Source organism: Emys orbicularis, chromosome 5, assembly GCF_028017835.1.
Source record: "Emys orbicularis isolate rEmyOrb1 chromosome 5, rEmyOrb1.hap1, whole genome shotgun sequence".
Lineage (NCBI taxonomy): Eukaryota > Metazoa > Chordata > Testudines > Emydidae > Emys > Emys orbicularis.
In genome coordinates, this window is record NC_088687.1 from 32,380,678 (window position 1) to 32,400,932 (window position 20,255).

Genomic DNA, 20,255 nt, shown 5'->3' on the forward strand with positions numbered 1-20,255 from the left:
GTGTGTCAAAAAATCCTTGATGTGGTATGACAATGTTGTGGTTCAACAGTCGGGTGTTACGGCAGCATGTCTTCACTTCCCCTTTCTGCCTCAGGTTCCCTTCCCAGCTTTGTCTTGTCTATTTTGATTGTACATAGCTCAATGCAGGCCCTATCTCTTACTGGATGCATGTACAGGGCCTTGCCCACAGGGCCTTGATGGCTGTTGGCAGTACTGCAATACAACTTGTACAACTAAATCATTAAGCTGTGATGCTGTGCACTGATGGGGAGACCCCATAACTGCTACACTGAGCTGGCACAACCCCGTGCCGCGGTCCCAGTCTGGGTCCTGGTCACACCTGAGGCCAGGGGGTTGGGGAGGACAAGGGGGCTGCTCCCTATGCAGGGATTTCTAGGCAGCCCCCCCAAGTCAGGCTGCTTTGGGGGGAGGCTGGAGGGACCCAGCCAGCTGCCCCGGGGATCTGCGTGAGGCTGGGCCTGAGCTACCAGCAGCACATCAATCACCCATCGCACTCCCTCCCTCTGCCCCCGGGCCTGGCGCCTCCCACCGTCTCCCCCCTGCCCGGCTCTAGGGGACAAAAGAGCGAAGGGCCGCGGGGCTAGAGCGGCAACACCGGAAGCGCCCAAACCCATCCCTGCCCTTCCCTTTCGTGTGTGTGCGTGGTACAGCCGGCTTCTCGCGCGTCACAATCGAGCGGCGCGCGCGCTCTCTACCCTGTGCGTAGCAGAAGGCTAGTGCGCGCGTCGCTGCTCCTCCTATAGGTCCCTTCTGCCGTATCGGCGATTCGGCGCGTGCCCGCCCCTTCCTCCCCCAGCTGAGAGCTCAGCGCGAGCCGGTAGCATTCGAAGAGTTTCTTGTCCGCCACTCACCCCCACACTCCGTTTGGAAGCTCCCCCCCCTCGCGCGCGCCCTTCTCCTGGCGATGGAACGGCCTGGGAGTCAGAGCAAGAAAGTCAAGTTGAGCAACGCGGTGCAAAGCTGGGTGAGCGGCTTGGGGAGCTGCACCGGTAGCGCAGGGGCGGGGGGAGGAGGAAGAGAAATTGGGAAACTGGTGGCTCTGTCTGCCGGTGCTGATGTGGCATTGCTTATCTGTAGACCTGGTTGCTGAGCTCGAGAGAGGCAGCAGCAGCAGCCTGTGTCCCCGGCTCGCGGTCCCCATTGCACGGGCTGGGTCTGCACTTTGCAAAAGGTGAGGGGTGGCGAGGGAGGATGTGCGTGCCGTTTGCACTGGGGGTGTGTGTGTTTCGAGCGACGGTGACTTGAATCCTTGGTACTTTGGATGGGATAGGGTGTGGCGGTGCAATCGGATTGTAAATGTCTCATTGAAACGTCAGAATCTCCCTACCCAGAGAATGTAAATGTTGGCTTAAAATGAATATACCCGTGAAAGTCTACCTCCCCCAGGCGAGTGAGACTGGGTACCAGCATATCTCTTCATTCCCTGGGGCTCTGCCTTCAGGGGTCGTTCTTTATGTTTTGAAAGTTGGACTCCGGGGGAAGAGGTAGGAAGTGGGGTTTGCACAGGAAAAAATGCAGATTTCAGGCTTTCACTCCTGTCTTTTGAACCTTGGTTCCTCTGCTTCAGATATGTTGGAAGAGGGAAAGATGAAGGATTCAATGTACATCCATGCATGCATCCGACAAAGTGGGCATTCACCCACGAAAGTTTATGCTCCAATACAGCTGTTAGTCTTAAAGGTGCCACAGGACTCTCTGTTGCTTTTTACAGATCCAGACTAACAGGGGTACCCCTCTGATACTTGACTCAATGTACAATGTAACCATTCATAAATCTGGGGCAGTTTAAGACTGAGGTTCTTTGTAATGTGGTGGCTAAATGGAAAACTGTCAAAATAAGATTTAAGCCAAACAACGAAAACCATGGTTCTTATTCATAGAGGTGTGGGCATATGGGCAGATCAATTTACAGTGCAGGCCAAAGACTAGCAAACCAGGGAGAAAGAAGAAGCTTTCCCCGAGAACACTTATGTTATTTTTGGTACAGTGTATGAAAATGATTGGGAGTTTGAAAATACTTCTATATTTAAGCAGATGTTAGTTGGAGAGATTGGCCTCTATTCCTTGCCATAATAAGTAATATTTCTTACTATACCATTAATATTGTAGAAATAATCAAGCAGCTAGTGTCAAAGTATTGCTCTGTAGTTTCCTACAAATTCCTTTGGTAAGGAAACTTCAAAATTGAAAACTAGTATGTCTTGATGTAGGACCACATGAATGTTAGACAAAACAGGTGGGATCTCTGTTCCTAAATTGTTTGGTGTTCAACTCTTTCCTTTGGTATTATTTAGAGATAATACTATTGGTCAGAACATGTGCCTGTAAGTTGTTTCCATACTAACTTATTGCATCAAATTGTTGGAAGTTCTTAATTCTGTGTCAAGAATGAGGAACACATGACATATTTTTAATCTTTTGCTCTTAAACTGTTTGTGTTCAGTTATTCTGGTTTCTAGTGTAGGAGAACCCTGTGATCCAAAATCATTGTTGTAATTGACTGCAATGGGTTTATGTAAGAATGAATTTTGTTCTTTGTCTTCACCTACACCTCTATATAACGTGACCCGATATAACACAAATTCGGATATAACGCGGTAAAGCAGCACTCCGGGCGGGGGGCGGGGCTGCGCGCTCCGGCGGATCAAAGCAAGTTCAATATGACGCGGTTTCACCTACAACCCGGTAAGATTTTTTTGGCTCCCGAGGACAGCCTTATATCGGGGTAGAGGGGTAGTATTTTATGAGGAGTCCTTGTGGCACCTTAGAGACTAACAAATTTATTTGGGCATAAGCTTTTGTGGGCTAAAACCCACTTCATCATAGTGGGTTTAGCCCACAAAAGCTTATGCCCAAATAAATTTGTTAGTCTCTAAGGTGCCACAAGGACTCCTCATTGTTTTTGCTGATATGGACTAACACGGCTATCACTCTAAAACCTAGTATTTTATGACATTCTGGGCAGTGGCATTAAGGGAATACTGGTTAAAATCAAATATTTAAAAAAAACAAAACAAAACAAGTTACTAGCAACTCCATATGTTTTAAAAACATTAAAAAAAACCCCAACCTGCTGGTTACTGTTCCTGCTGGTGTTTTATTTAACTGAAAAGATATGTAAGGCTAGTCACTCTTATCTTTGTTTTATAGACAGTTTCACTTTTTCCTGGGTCAGTTCATTGCCCGAGTTATAAACACTGCAGGGGATGTTTTTGTTTTGGTCTCATCTGGAATTTTAACACCGTCGTCCCCCATGTCTGTTGGTTTTAGGGTTGTATAAAGTCACTTGCTTACCAAATCTAAATTGTCAGGGGCAAATTTGCCTCAGCCGTGTCACTTAATTTTAGCAATGTTTTCATTCATTAAAACAGCTAATATCAATAGTCCAAGTACATTGTTGAGTTTTCTCTAGTACTGTGTAATAATTAACTGTGGTGATGTGACTAACCTGCAAAGGTAAAGTAGCAAATGCTATTAACTTCACCAATATGTGCTGGATGTTCCCCTAAGCCAAGCTACTGTGGAAGTCAGCATGATACTTAAAAACATACTTGTTTCTTTAAGGTCCTACTATGTTCATCAATCTCCTATATTGATATGATGACCAATTGTGCAGTGTGCCACAGAGGTGGGAAGCTTCCCAGAGCATGGGCTCCAGTCCAAGCCTGAAGGTTTACACCGCAGTTAAACAGCCCCTTATTCCAAGCTCCATGAGCCCAAGTCAGCTGGTACAGTGTAGATGTGGCCTGTTATTGCAGTGTAGACCTGGCCTGGGATAACAATGGCTGAGCCATCAATGGGGCAAGATTCAACCTGTATGGGATTTTTTTGGATGAGCTGAAAGAAGCTACCTGGGTGTCTCAGTGGAAAAAGTTGTTGGTTTGGGAAAACTCACTCAGACTGAAGGATCATGTTGAACGTGGTGCGGGCTGTTTCTCCCAATTCAGAGAGGGGAAATAAGCCAGACCTGCCTGAATTATAGGGATAGAGTGGTTGAGCTTAGATAAGGAAATACAAGTGACCGACTCTGTTGTTTTATATCTTGGCTCTGCTTGCTGTGTACTGTTGGGCAAAAGAATAAACAATACTTTGTGTTGAAGTTAAAACAACGAGGAGTACTTGTGGAACCTTGGAGACTAACAAATTTATTTGGGCATAAGCTTTCGTGGGCCAAAACCCACTTCATCAGATGCATGGAGTGGAAGAAAACAGTAGGCAGGTATATCTACACAGTACATGAAAAGATGAGTTACCTTACCAACTGGGAGGTCAGTGCTAATGAGACAATTCAATTAAAGTGGAGGTGGGCTAGTTTCAACAGACTCCAATGAGAAACTGCAGATCTGGAATTAATTTGCCAAACTGGACACCATCAAATTAGGACTGAATAAAGACTGGGAGTGGATGGGTCACGACAAAAACTAATTTCCCCGTACTAATTTCCCCATACTGTTACTCACACCTTCTTGTCAATTGTTTGAAATGGGCCACCCTGTTTACATTGGCCTCATTACCACTATAAAAGTGATTTTTCCTCCCTCGGTATTCTACTGTTGAGAATAGCCCACTTCAACTTTAATTGAATTGTCTCGTTAGCACTGACCCCCCACTTGGTAAGGCAACTCCCATCTTTTCATGTACTGTGTAGATGTACCTCCCTACTGTTTCTTTTCCCACTCCATGCATCTGATGAAGTGGGTTTTAGCCCACGAAAGCTTATGCCCAAATAAATTTGTTAGTCTCTAAAATGCCACAAGTACTCCTCATTGTTTTTGTTGATACAGACTAACACGGCTGCTACTTTGAAACCTGTGTTGAAGTTGTTGTTCATTCACTTTAATCAGCTGCTGTCATGGGCTTCCGAAGGGAAACTCTTGTAGATTCCAAATCCCAGTTGGACCTGCAGAAGTAGTCATGGTTGGTACCCAGCAAGCTGTAGCCCAGGGCCTGGTCCAAGAGTAGCCAATGTGTAGAATTCAACCTCAGGAGAGAGCAAGGCCTGACACCTGTGTTGGGGTATACTTCTTGGGGTCTCACGGAGGAACAGCAGTACATAAGCCCAGTAACAGTGGCAGTGTTGCATTTATGGCCTTTAGGCTGTTAAAAATCTTATAATATAAAGGTGCTGCTGAATTTGGCCAACAAGAATGGCTCATTTATATAAATCTAATTATATCCCTTCAGTGTTGATTCACATCTGTAGATAAACCTTATTATATTGGCACCATTCATTTTGATATACATAAAGGCTTTCTCAGCATTTATATTGTAAAATATAAATCCCTGAATAAATTAACTATTCGCTTCTTCAGACTGAAATTAGACATACATAAACTTATTGCCAGGAAACACTGTCTTCAAGTAGAGCCAAAAAAACTGACTGTCTTTAGACTTTGTGTACTTATTATTTTAGCACTTTTTGGTCTTTTTGCAACCCTTCAGACTATAATTTGAAATTTTACATTTAAAATCAACTTAATATTTTGGAAAACTGCACATTTTGAGTGATCATTGTTAATTTTTCATAACATTTAAGTGTGATATGCAAAATTAAAAATATTGCATATTGTGGATTGGTGCAACAGTAATATTGATTTGCGTAACTTTAAGATTCCAAAAGTAGGATTTCCAAAAGCACCCAAGTGACTTAAGAACACAAGTCTTATTGAACTTCAGTGACTTACGTGCTTTAGAAAATCCCACTTTAAATAAATAATGTGTAAGTGTTATGAGTATGTTTACCTAAGATAGTAAGTGTATGTTACATGCTTCTCTGAGACTTTTTCCTTACAAAAGAAAATTATTTTGAAGTATTCAGACTGGGATGTCCTTGTTTTATTGTCCTTGTAATGAAGGAATGTAATATTCCCGGGTTGTTGTATAGATATTTTTGTATCAATGGTATATAAACATTTTTTGGAAAATCAGTATTTATAGTGTGGGTCTATTTGAACATTTACTCTTTCACAAGTGAATGGCTTATTTCTGTTAAACGCGACTGGGTGGGCAGGACTGAATGGATACTCTTGTTCTCCTCTACTGCAGTGCCAGCTGTTCCAAATACATATTTTTTTCTTCTTTGAAATCAGGAAGTGAGTCTAGCCAATCAGCTTTCTGGAGTATCTCCAATTTATTATATGTACCTGAACTAGTTTGTTTCTTGAATCTATTCCCAAGTTGTCTGGCTACTGAATTAATACATTGGTTGTAGCTTTATAAAAGCCTCCTTGTTAACTTCCGCAGGCAGATAGAGCAAGAATTGGGAAACCCGCTTGCTTACTTTTCAAGTGGGAATCTTACATTGAAACTGAAGAAGTCTGAACCATTAGTTAGTGTGAAATTCAAACTTTCATTTAAAAAAAACTCAAAGGTGCATTGGTGCACTATTGTTATCTTTAATTAGAAAGAACAACAGCCCTAGTGTTCCTGCGGCTGCTCTTAGTTTTGCTAGCACAGTAAGATTGACTGGACACTTTTGCATTTCAGTGCAACCCTATGGGCAGCATTAAAACTGGCAGGAATCATGACAATTTTGCTCAACTTTCCCAAGCAGCTGATCCTAAGCCCTAGAGCTGTGGCTGTGGATCAGGCTGGTAGTCATTGCCTCACATCTTACTCCCCTCTCTTTTTTTGTGCTGTTACCTAGCTGGTTGGTTTATACCTCTGACTCATATGATTGGTAAATTTCTGGAGCCCTGAGGTCAGCTGGAAAACATGCCCACAGAATTATTGAAAAATCTTTTTGTTCTGGAGGTATTTAAATCTCCCAAGTGTTCAGATGTTGAAAATTCGTCACCAAAAATCAAGCTGAACACAGAGGTCTATGTCAGCTCTCCCAACCCTTCCCTTTTCCAGCCAAAAATGCTAGAGAATCATAGTTTGTCAAACATAATGCAACATGCCCAAGTATAGACTGCAAAATAAACACGCCAAGGTTAAGATATGGTACAGAAAGGGAGGTAATTTTCCATTATTTAGGGCAATGGTGCTAGAGCTACTGAGGCTACTGTGAATCATTCACTATCAATAATCCTGTTTTCTGTAGCACCGGCTGCACAATTTGGTGGTAGGCTGTCTAGACTAGGAAAATTTGTATTGCATCAAAACCGGCTTAATTTCCCAATTATGTTCAATTGAGAACAAATGAACAAAGTCATTAAATCTTAGTGCAGCTCTGTATTAAAAGCTGCTCTCAAGAGATTTAGTCCAGATTCAGCTCTCATTTGGAGTTATGCGGGTTTTGTCATTTACTTGAGAAGGAATAGTATTGAGCCCTTTGGTTCTAAAGGTGAACTGCAAAATGAAAAATGAGTTGTGTTGTTAGGAAAGGGATGTATTCTGGGATTCATAACCTTTGGAACCTTTTAATGGTTTCCTGACTCATAGCTGCCACCCGGTAGGTTTTTGACACGGAAAGTATACCCACAGAGCCTGCTGGCTGCTGTACTGGGAGTGTGTGTCTCTTCTCCACTCCCTCAGCTTTCTGCTTGTGGAGTGTCTCTGCTAATTTATCCTTGGCCAGACTCTGATTTTGAGTCTTCCTCCCTAGCGCATGACTCCACCGCCTCTTTCTGCTGCAGCTCACAGTTCTTTCAAGCAGCAGCAGAATGATAATGACCTGATCTTTGTCACTTTCATTGCTGCCTACAGCTTTCTCTAGAACACCAGGGAAAACTGATATGACTTCTGCTGCTGCAGCTTGGGAGAGCCAGCAGCAGAAGCACTGGAATAGTGTGCCCTGGGTTCTTGTTTTGAAAGGTATCTTTGGGTGTGTTGGGGGATAGGGGAAAGCGAGAATGAGGATGGCATTGTGTGTGCCACTGGAAATAGTGATAATGAATGAATGAATGCTTCTTTTAATAGATTAAACGGGGTCTTTCTGTACATACAACTGAGGGAAAATACTAAATTTTTTAATACTTCAGGTTATTGTTAAAGAAGGTGCTTGTGTGTTGCTTCCCACTCATTGCTCCCCCCCCCCCAAGCTGAGACTGTGTGAGATGTATGTGGCAGGGGGAATAAGGTTTCCCATGCCATTGAAGATATCTGAAGCAAAAGTAAGGCCTTGTCTATACTACCGCGGTAAGTCAACCTAAGTTATGCTACTCCAGTTATGTGAATAACGTAACATAACTGAAGTTGACAATGGTGTCTACACCACACTGTGTCGACGGGAGACACTCTCCCGCCGACTTATCTTATGCTTCTCGGCGAGGTGGAGGTTAGAAGTCAACGGGAGAGCGCTATGCCATTGACTTAGCTTGTTTTCACCAGACCTGCTAAATTGACACCCGCTGCATCGATCGCAGCAGTGCCAATCTACCGGTAAGTGTAGACATGGCGTAAGAGCAAAGTGGTGATGAACATACTAAATGTGGATGGTTGGTATTTTCCCATTATTGTTTCTGCAGTGCACATTTTTAGTATTCTGTATCATATCTCTGAACTTCTCCTAATTAAGCATCTCACTTTGGACTCCAAACTACCTGTCCCCCATAAACCTCACTTTAAAACTAACAAATTGCTGAATCCAGAAAGTGAATTTAGTAATGTCAGTGTGTTTAATTAAGCAAATTCAGCATTTTTTGAGAATCCTTTTCTAAGGTGCTTTGTGTTTTTGTTTTTCCCCTTTATTGTCATATCTCTTATCTGTTGTCTAATTACCTAATTTAGGCCTCAATCTTGCAGTGATTCACATGAGCAGTCCTCTACGCCCACTGTGAAATCCCACTGAATTTAAGGGACCGCCCATGCTGATCACTCTGCTGGTTTAGGGCCTTAGATTGTAAGGTCACCATGGCAGGAATGTCTTCTTTTCTGACTAGATTGTGTCACACATGCTTACAGTGCTATATAAGTAGGTTATTTATATTATAAAATAATTCTTTATAAAGGGCCATAGCCAAAGCTATTAACCCTTCTCCCTGTAATCCTTTCTCATCAACAAACGATGTCCTGGACAGATGGAAAACATATTAGGAAAGTGTGTTGACCCACACACTTGCTGACAACTGTCCAGAGCTATGTGATCTGGTAAACCGCGTGGCTGCAGACCTAGGGGAAAACGCTGATCCTCTGTCACTTGAGGAAGTATGAAAGGCCTTCCCAAAGTTGCAGAATGGAAGTGCTGCTGAACCTGATGGTATTCCATCTGAGCTACTCAAAAGTGCCTTGGAATCAATGAGCATCGGCTTGCATCGACTGTTCTTAAAAGTGCGGGCATCAGACAAATTACCACCAGAATGGAAAGTTGGCATCATAGTGTCCCTGTACAAGGGCTAAGAATCTCGCACCGAGTCTGGCAACTGTAGGCTGATCTCATTGTTATCAGTGCCTGGAAAGGTCTTTGGCCTCATTCTGTTTAGTAGGATGCAGCTGCTCCATGACAGACATTGTCATCCACAGCAATCAGGTTTCACTGATGGGTGATTGACACTGGAAGCTGTCCCTATCCTCCGGCTCCTGGCTGAGCTGTGCTGAGAATTTAACCTCCTGCTTCACATGGCATTTATTGGTATCAAAGCAGTGTTCAGTTTGGTTGACAGGTCAGCATTTGGGCTCAGACTGAAAGGAGTTGACATTCTAGATGTTTTGCTAAGCCTGGCACGCAATCTTCACACCAGTACTAGTGTGAGGAGTGCACTTTGATTCATGGCTTTTGCTGCGTTTCAACACAATCTCAGGTGTGCAGCAGGGATGCAGTCTAACCCTAGCACTTTTCTGTTGAGCAGCTGACTGGATATTAGGACTTGACGCTCCATGTGTTGGAATCAAGGCTGGCCAAGAAGCGTCCACTAATCAAGACTATGCCACTGACATTGCCTTGCTTGTGGAGAAGGCAAAGAATTTCAGCCCTGCCCTTCAAAGTCTCCAAGACACCACCAGCACTTTGGGGTTGAATGTCTTATGGCAGAAGACCATATAGCTATAAGACCATAGGCAAAGTGCTACATTTAGGTTGGAATGATAGTGGAAGGCATGCTAGAGGTTGAAAGAAGATTTACCTAAAGGCAGGGTGGTCTAGATGTTTGAGTGCAAAACTGGAAATCAGACCACATGTGCACAGTTTGCAGGGGAAAGGACCCTTTTTGGGGTTTTTAGAAAGGAGCCAAGATTAAGCCTTATAATGGGAACCTTGTTACAATCCTGTGAGAATAGTTTCTTCTTAATCTAAAGAATGTACAGTTCTGCTGATAAAATCTAACTGGCTTTCTAATTACCTAAATAAGGGTGTTTTAACATCTGACCTCATATTTTTAGCCAGTCAAATTTGCATGCAATAATTGACTAGCCCAGCCATCCGTATGGTGGAAAGTGGGGAGTTCAATGTATGTAGTCCATACAGGTCTGTTTAACTTCCTTTGTGCCCTTTGTCTTTATGTAGCTGAGGATCGATTGAATGTTATCTTTGCTTTTATTAGTTTGACTGTCAGTCTCCCTTTGTATGCGTGAATAACTTAACCTAATCAACTATCCTATCTACAGGGAATGCAGAGAGCTACCAACGTCACTTATCAAGCCCATCATGTCAGCAGGAGCAAGAGAGGCCAAGTGGTGGGGACGAGAGGTGGCTTTCGCGGCTGCACAGTCTGGTTAACAGGTACAGTCAAACCCTGTGCATGGATTTATGAAGCTTTTCTTCATTTTTGTTTGCCCATTCTATCTTCTCTTTTTCTTCTTTTCAGCTTTTTCTTGCTACATGTGGGTCTGAGGCTTAGATTAAAACAAAGGGCTACTGCTAGTTTATTGACTTCACAGGGCACGTCTTCACTACCCGCCAGATCGGCGGGTAGCAATCGGTCTATTGGGGATCGACTTATCGCGTCTAGTGAAGACGTGATAAAATCGATCCCTGATCGCTCTGCCGTTGACTCCGGAAATCCACCGCGGCAAGAGGCGGCAGCGGAGTCGACGGCGGCGCGGCAGCGGTCGACTTGCCACCGTCCTCACAGTCAGGTAAGTCGACCTAAAATACGCAACTTCAGCTACGCTATTCACGTAGCTGAAGTTGCGTATCTTAGATCGACCCCCCCCGTTGTAGTGTAGACCTAGCCACAGTCATAGAGTAGGGAAAGGTTTGCTTGTGTCCTAGAGAGAGCTGAGTGTTGCCTGTAAAAGGAGATATTCAGTCCTCTTTTTTTTTTATTTTTTAAGAGAGGTTCTTGGAAGGGAAGTATCAGAGGTCTCATAAAATACAAAAAGTTTGTGTAGGAGAGCAAATGTTTCTCTATAAATCTGTGTAGTGGGATCCTGGTCAGGCTTGCAGGAAATTACTGTAGGACAGACTGTAAAATGGTCTTTCTGCTTTTAACATGATTTTGAGTAGGCCGAATATCAGCTTACATTTGTGTAAACAAGACAGCATCATGTCAGGATCAAGCACTTTCTTCACAATATCATTTTAAATGGCAACGTTGAGTCATTCTTTTTCACTTTTGTAATGTCCTTTTTAATGTTTTTTTCAAGATTTTTCCTTTACTCTGGCTTTGGATTTCTCTCTCTCTTAACTGAATCAGTATTTTTTTTTTTTTTTAATCAGACTCATTATTAAAGCAGCATATTACCTGTGCTGCTGGGGCATTTTCTACAGCAGAGTTGAACTATGTGTAAATTAACCCATTGTACTGCAGTGGTTTAAACCCAAATGGATCAGTGTTTATACCCCTACATATTTGCTTTATGTCCACACTTAACAGTGTTTTAAACTGCTTCAGTTGCAGATTTGTCTAGATACCTAATCCTATCCCTCACTTCTCAGCACAACTCCCAGAAGCGGTGCATTATGGGAGTTTTAAAAGGCTACCAGTATATTACAGCACTCTTGTGGGAATGTTGGACCATATCAGGGAATTTCTGTATTAGGACCATAAAATGTATGTGTATAACAAGTCTGAGGCCAAGAGAGACCAGGGGTAAGATTAAATTCCCCACAGCTTAAACTCCAAGATATTGGTAACAGAATAGGCCTCTTGCTTTCTCATTTCTGTGTCTCTCCCTCTCTCTGAGAAACATGCAAGGCCAAACTGCTAATTGTAACACATCCTAAGACAGAAAGTCTTTTCTCAAAGAGTGATAAGGCTTTGCAAAAACAACTATAATCTTCAAAACAGAACACAGCTTCCCACTCTTGGTAACTTTTAACTTGTTTGCTATGTATGTTAAAGTTCAAGTGTATGTGTGTGTGTATATATATATTTATATATATATATAAATAAATGGAGATATACCTATCTCGTAGAACTAGAAGGGACCGTGAAAGGTCATCGAGTCCAGCCCCCTGCCTTCACTAGCAGGACCAAGTACTGATTTTTGCTCCCGATCCCTAAGTGGCCCCCTCAAGGATTGAACTCACAACCCTGGGTTTAGCAGGCCAATGCTCAAACCACTGAGCTATCCCTCCCCCCTAATTTTGATTTGCAACATCCTGAGAGTTGTTTAGAAGTTAAGAGATAGTGAAGTAATAAGTGATAAATGTATGTTAAAATAGAGGATGTATGTGGATGGATGCTTGATTTAGATAAAGGATGAATGATCAGGGAAGTTCAGTCTCAATTGTCCGAAGAATGCGCAGAGTGGAGATAACCAGATGACCCCCGGAGGGCAAACCAGAATCCACCCAAGGATCCCAAGGATGAAAGAATCAAAGAACAAGATAAACACCTGATAGCCGTCATGGAGCCGTCACTGCTGTGCCATCTGCATGATGGATTTATCATTTCAAACATGAGAACAGTGAGTGATTAACACTTCAGATGCAGTAACAGCATGATGAAGCAATTCCCGCAGACTGGCATAGGAATAAAATCCAATAAAAACAGACTCTAAAGACTGAAAACTTTGAGTCTGGTTCTGCAACCACCCTCCAGGAGCATCGGATGCGCATCTGACAAGGACTCGGCTCCACCCTCGTGTGCAGGCTACCTGGCCAGTACTCTGCCATGAGCAACCTCTAGGCTGGTAACTATAAAAATGCAGAACTTGTATGAATGAGTGTGTGAATGAATAAGGAATGGTGGTGAAATAACATTGAATTGCATATCCTGATTTCTTGCTCTTTATCTGTATTTACAATAAACCTGGCATTTTGCCTCATCCCTCTTATAAGATCCTGTTGGTATTATTTTATTAGTGTAACAGGAGGACAAGTTGAACAATTTCAGCTAGACAGCATTAACGCTGGCACTAAATCCAGCTGCAAATATAACCTGGTGCAGTATCCAGCACCCTGTTAACTCTCCTGAAGCTCCACTTATCATTGCTGTGGGAACTGCACTGGTTGCCCATTGGATTTAGAGTGAAGTTCAAGGTGTTGGCTTTTGACCTATAAAGTCCTAAATGGCTTGGCTTGGTTCCTGCCTATTTATGGTATGGAGAGAGGTGGGCTCTCGGTTCCACAGCTGCAATCAGCTAAGGTCATTGAGCTCGATCTTCTGTTTAAAAATAAACATAAAGATGGAGAAGGCCCTGTCTACACTGGCAAGTTTGTGCACAGTAAAGCAGGTTTGAGCGCTGTAACTCCCGAGGTGTACACACTGCCAAGCCACTTAGTGCGCAGAAACTGCGCAGATGCAGCGCTCTAAACAAACCACCCCGATGAGAGAGTTTTCTGTGCCGGCTACAGCGCTGCAGTGCCAGTGTAGACACCATGGTGATTACAGCGCTGTGATTGGCCTCCGGGAGGTGTCCCACAATGCCTGTTCTCACCTCTCTGGCCATCGGTTTGAACTCTGCTACCCTGCCTTCAGGTGACCAACCGTCAGCCCCACCGCTTTGCAAATTTGAAAGTCCCCTTCCTGTTTGCTCGGTGATGCATGCAGGGGTCTCAGCACATCTTTCCAGGTGGCCATGCCGGCTCCACGCACTAGGCAATCCCCTGCTTGGAGCAATGCTGAGCTGCTGGACCTCATCGGCATTTGGGAAGAGGAGGCTGTGCAGTCACAGCTGCGCTCCAGCCGTTGGAATTATGATACCTACGGACAGATTTCTAGATGCATGATAGAAAGGGGCCATGACCGGGACACACTGCCATGCAGGGTCAAAATGAGGGAGCTGCTGAATGCCTACCACGAGGTGCGGGAGGCAAACCGCCGCTCCGGTGCTGCGCCCACGAGCTGCCGGTTCTACAAAGAGCTGGATGTGATACTCGGTGGCGACCCCCCCCCCCCCCCACTGCGAAGGACCCTGTGGCTATTTCGTTGGCTCTTGTGCCAGTCAAGAGTGGACCGAGCCAGGAGGAGGAAATCTTGATGAAGAGGGGGAGGGGGACCCAGAGGCAGAGAGTGGCTCTGAGGCCAGAGATGCATGCAGTCAGGAGCTCTTTTCTACTCCGGAGGAGCCTAGCCAGTCACAGCAATCAGATCTTGGTGAAGCACAAACAGGAGACGGGGCCCCTGGTAAGTGGCTCTGATTTTGGGAATTGCTGAAGCGAGTTGTTGGGGGCAGGAGGGTTGCAGAAAGCAGGCTTGTCTCCCACTCATGCCTAGTCTGAGCGGCGGAACAGGCTGTTGATTGACTCTCTCACTTCACAGGAATCTCCCTCAGAGATCTCCAGGAAACTCTCATGGAGATACTGGGCAATCCGCTGCCACAGGTTCCTAGGCAGAGCTGCTTTGTTTCTTGCCCCATTAACGGTAACTTCACATGTCACTTTGCCGTGATGGGTGGGGGGACCATTGCTGCACATAGGCTAGCTGCATAGGTGCCAGGGTGGTAGCTGCAGGCTTGGAGAAGACCCTCCCTTGATTCCCTGCTCCCCCTCAGCAGCGAGATATCTTCCATAATGATCACCTCCTGTGGAAAGTGTGGGGACAGGAATGATTATCAGGCCCACCTTACAGTGCTGGCTCTCCCCAAGTGCCCAAGAGCCACATGCCCAGTGTACAGCAGGGTCTGGGAACAGTGATTTACCCTGGCCCTGCAGCTACTCACCATTTTGAGGGATTTGTGGCTCATGTATGCTTGCCTGTGGTCAGCCAGTTAGTGACAGGTGTGTGAGTACCAGCTGTGTGTTAAAGCACTGAAACAGTGTCTGTGTTGCAAACAATACTGCTTCTGTAAAATGTTGCATTTAAACTTCTCAGAGAACACCTTGGGAGCACAGCCTCCCTCTTTGTTATCGGCGGCAGAATGGCTGTGCAGGGGCCAAGAAGAACTAAGGAGGACTTTATGCGTGAGGTTATGATGCACTCCGCCGCCAAGAAAAAAGAATTGAAGGAGTGGCGGGACAGCGAGAAGAGGGACCAAAAGGAGAAAGCGACACACCAGAAAGAAGCCACAGAGCAGCTCTTAACAGTTATGGAGCGCCAAGCGGACACGCTCCAGGCGATACTAGCTCTTCAAACCGAGCAGTTCCACGCCTGCCCTCCCCTGCAGCTTCTGTCGCAAAACTCTTTCCCATGCTTTCCCCCCCCCACACACGCACACACACCGCCAACACACTGTTATCAACCTCCTGGCTCCACTCTCTACTCGCAGCATTCCTCTCCTCCCAGTCCAGCACTGTGAACTTCCACTACCCACTGCACTCAACACCCATCCCTCTGCAGTTTGGCCTTGCTGAAGTCCAGCACCTGCTGCATAGTACTCCAAAGGAGAAGGTTGGGTATGATCCCTGGACATACACAAATCTGTAGCTGTCCCGGGACCCCTCCTCCTCTTGAGACCTTCCCTTCCCCCATCACCCTCCCTGCTGATGATTTTCGTTTGACTCTCTCCTCTGATTGTTGTCTTTCAATAAAAGAATTGTGTTTGTTTGAAAGCAATCTTTATTCTATTAAGTGAAAGCAAAAAGAGCACTGCAAAGCAACATACTATTATGTTAAGGTCCCTTCTTGCATCATGTGCTCCAATCACCTCCTAGCATTACAAGCACTGCAATCCTGAGCATAGCAACAAATATTAGAGGCTGTCAGCTTCAAATTGCTGCCTCAAAGCATCCCTGATCCTTATGGCCCCGTGCTGTGCCCTTCTAGTAGCCCTGGTCTCTGGCTGTTCAAACTCAGCCTCCAGGTGCTGAGCCTCTGCGGTCCAGCCCTGAGTGAAGCTTTCACCCTTCCCTTCACAAATATTCTGGAGCGTACAGCACGCGGCTATAAGCATAGGAATATTGTCATCGGCCATGTCCAGCTTCCCATACAGGCATCGCCAGCGGGCTTTTAAATGGCCAAATGCACACTCCACAGTCATTCTGCACTTGCTCAGCTTTTTGTTGAACCGCTCCTTGCTGCTGTCAAGTTGCCCTGTGTATGGCTTCATGAGCCATGGCATTAAGGGGTAGGGGGGTGTCTCCCAGGATCACAATGGGCATTTTGACTTCCCCTATAGTGATCTGAGGTCAGGGAAGAAAGCCCTTGCTTGCAGCTTCTTGAACAGGCCAGTGTTCCGAAAGATGCGTGTGTCATGCACCTTTCCGGACCAGCCTGCGTTAATGTCTGTGAAATGCCCACGGTGATCCACAAGCGCTTGGAGAACCATTGAGAAATACCCCTTGCGATTAATGTACTCAGTGGCTAGGTGGTTTGGTGCCAGAATTGGAATGTACATGCCATCGATCGCCCCTCCACAGTTAGGGAAGCCCATTTGTGCAAAGCCATCCACAATGTCACGCACGTTGCCCAGAGTTGCGGTCTTTTGGAGCAGGATGCGATTAATGGCCCTGCACACTTCCATCAACACGACTCCCAACAGTTGACTTTCCAACTCTGAATTGGTTAGCGACCGATTGGTAGCAGTCTGGAGTAGCCAGCTTCCACAGTGCAATCGCCACGTGCTTCTCCACCGGCAGGGCATTTCTCAGTCTCATGTGCTTGCGCCGCAGGGCTGGGGCAAGCTCATCACACAGTCCCATGAATGTGGTTTTTCTCATGCGAAAGTTCTGCAGCCACTGCTAGTCATCCCAGACATGCATCATGATGTGATCCCACCACTCTGTGCTTGTTTCCTGAGCCCAAAAGCAGTGTTCCACTGTGGTCAGCACCTCCACGAATGCCACAAGTAATCTCGTGTCGTAGCTAGTATGTGTGGCGAGATCAATGTCGCACTCCTCTTGCCTTTGTAGTTTAAGGAATAACTCCACCCCCACTTGTGACATGTTGGTCAGTGCGAGCAGCATACTAGTCAACAGCTCGGGATCCATTCCTGCAGCCTGAAAGAGGTAGGGCAGGGCGTGCAGTACACAAACCGTTGAAAGATGGCGCCAAATGCAGACGGAAGCACAGGGATTGCTGAGATGTAAAGCAATGCATCACAGGGCATTGGGACAGAACCCAGGATGCCCCGCAATCCCTTCTGCCTTCCCCCAAGTCTTAGCGGCAAAAGAGAAAGAGGTGCTCTGTGGGATAGCTGCCCAGAGTGCACCGCTCCGAATAGCGCTGCAAGTGTGAGCACGCTATTGCGCGGGCAGCTGTCAGTGTGAACACACAACAGCGGTTTTCCTTTGGTGCTCTCTGAGCGGCGCTGTAACTGCTGGTGCTGTAACTTTGCAAGTGTAGACTTGCCCGGAGTGGGAGGAGGCTACTGGCAAAGCATTGTCTCTCAGGGCCCTTTTTCTTTGGTATATTCTCACCCCCACATCTCTCAGGGCCAAGACAGCCTGAATCTGTAGGTGTTCCAGGTGCAGTGCAAAGCCCATCTGTTTGAATGGGCATTGGCTGAGTGCTGACCCAGTGGGATTTCTGTTTAGTGGGAAAATGCAGTCATGGTTTTAAGCTGTATTGGTCAGATGACCAGGGATAAAAGAAATTGTGGGAGGAAGGAGAGGTGCTGCTTCTTTGGAGGACTGTATTTCCTAACTCCTGTGGTGGTTGGTTATTTTAATTAATTAATTAATTAATATATAATATATATATCAATGTTACCTTGAGCTTTAAATGAACTCTCTGATGTGGAGTTCTTAAAGGCTGAAATTGAAAAAAGTAAATAAAACAGTAATTTACCCTACTTGCAAACAGTTTGGATCACTCTTGGGTGTGGACACAAGATGTGGCGTTATAGTTTTAGGGGAACAAACTGTAGTTACAATGGGAAATTTCCCTAGCGTAAATAAAACTCGTGTGAAAGGTTTGATAATGACAAAGGTAGAAAAAACATCAACCAAGGAGCCCAGTCAAGCAGCACATTTGGAATGCAGCCTGCTATATCATATCCACTCTTTGGGTAATAAGAGGTTGATGCCCTTGCTGTCCACATCTCTACACCATTATGCACCAGTCTTGATCAGCCTTAGTGGTAATCTTCAAACAGGTGTCAAAGTTAGACTCAGGACTCACAGTTTGTCAGACCACTCTGTTTTATTAGCACAGCTCTCTGCTAATACATTCAGATAATGTGAGCCCCCCATGCAAGACCCAAACAGTCTTATTTATACAGATAAAAGGGCGCGAACTAAACAAAGGGACAAAGAGAGCAAAATTGTAAAATTTACCTGGAGCACAACATGCATATCCTACTTCCTTACTAACTCTTATCGATCTAAGGCTAATACTTCACCAATCGCCCTTAAGTGGAGCAATTGTTCTATCTTAATGTCTGCTTTCCTGACACCTGGATCGCAGCATTTCTCATTTCTACTTAAAGGCACATACAGCATTCTTTAATTCATTCTGTTTCTTTAATATAATTCATTTCACTTTCACACAGGCTAGTAGACTCCTTTTCTGTCTGCTGGGTGAGTTGCATGTTATGTCTGCCGAGAGCACCAAGTATTTCATAGACATGACCTGGATTAGTCTAATGTTTTCGATATTATCTTGCAAGTGTGGAAGTCATGTTGTTATGCTGCTTTAGTCATAAATGAGCCAAGATAAGTTTTTAATCGCTGGTCCCTCTGACAAAAATTGGAATGGAAAGAGATAAATAAACCACAAAGCTGTAAAAGAGGGGAAAGTTTTTTATTTTTAAATACAATATGCAAGTCAAAAACTTTGTTAAATAACTTTTTTAATATAACTTGTTATAGTTGTAGTACAACTTCATTGTAACTCAAACTCACTAAACCAGGCAAGACTTCATTTTAAACTGTTATAGTTTGCAGACCATGTCTCTGGCTCCCAGTAATCCATAAACAGCTTTTCCAGACAGTTGCAGTAAGGACTTATTCTTAGCTGCCTACATGACCACCTTTCGAGGAAGCTGTCTCAATAATGAAATCTTTGTCCCTCAGTTTTGTTGTTGAGAAAGAGGTGGGATAAAGGACAGAGTAGGAGGATTAAGGTCTATGGGAACAGAATGCTAGAAAAAGACTATTAGGGGAAGTCATGTGCCTCAAGAGGATGGACTGATAGCTCTGCTGATTTAGGACTAGAAATACACCACCAGGATTGATTCAAGTCTCACTGCTGGTTCCAAATATAAATATGGCAAATTCTAAGAACCTAGGTAAGCAGACTTGGAGGAAAACCAGAAGTAAAAATACTGATTTCTGTCAGGATTCACAGGATGAAATTGGCCCCTTATTGCCAGTCTAGGCTCCAGGCAGAGAGTTGGAAGGGCTGTTTCAGAAAAACCTTGAAGCTGCACTACAAAAAGATGGGATTTTCAAAACTGTCAAGTGACTTAGGATCACAAGACTCTCCATGGGACGTGCTCCTAAGGTGCATCATCGCTTTTGAAAATCCTACTAAAAGTCTATAAGAGATGCAAAACTGTTTAAGGCTATCTCTGTGTACAAATCAATACATGATTTTAAAACTGGTATAGAGGATTTCAGAGGGTTCTACAGATGATGAGCTCCCTCTGTTTTACTTGTTTGGACAGCACAATGGAAACCTAATTCTTGTTGGATCCCATAGATCAGGGGTCGGCAGCCTTTCAGAAGTGGAGTGCCAAGTCTTCATTTATTCACTGTAATTTAAGTTTTCATGTGCCAGTAATACACTTCACATTTACAGGGGCCGGCAGATGGAACCCCATACTGGCAGCGGGCTGAGTGGGCCGGTGGCTGCTGTCGGCCCGGGGTTCCATCCATCCAGGCCGGCAGTGGGCTGAGCGGGGCCGGCGGTCGGGACCCCAGGCCGCTCAGCCCGCTGCCGGTCTGGGGTTCCGTCCGCTGGCCCCTGCCAGCCGGTAGTCGAAGTCTGGAACGAGAAAGTAGCAGGGCAATAAGCAGCTTCTTATTGTAGACTGTGGAGCTCCTATTCATATAGCCTCTGGCTCAATTTTCCTTCATCTGCTTAAAAATATTTGAGGGGTGTATGAGAGAGTGACTGAATATAAATAGAGGAAGCTGATGGAGTTTA

General features: G+C 44.9%; 1 protein-coding gene across 1 annotated transcript in view; it reads left to right on the forward strand.

Annotated features, from left to right (window-relative positions):
- Positions 1 to 890: 890 nt before the first annotated feature.
- Positions 891 to 20,255, forward strand: part of PAPSS1 (3'-phosphoadenosine 5'-phosphosulfate synthase 1) — a 74,508-nt gene continuing 55,143 nt past the window's right edge. Inside the window, exons 1-2 of the mRNA XM_065405035.1 lie at positions 891 to 985; positions 10,507 to 10,621. Of these exons, the coding sequence (XP_065261107.1) occupies positions 926 to 985; positions 10,507 to 10,621 (175 nt within the window). The 5' untranslated portion in view covers positions 891 to 925. The remainder of the gene's footprint in view (positions 986 to 10,506; positions 10,622 to 20,255) is intronic.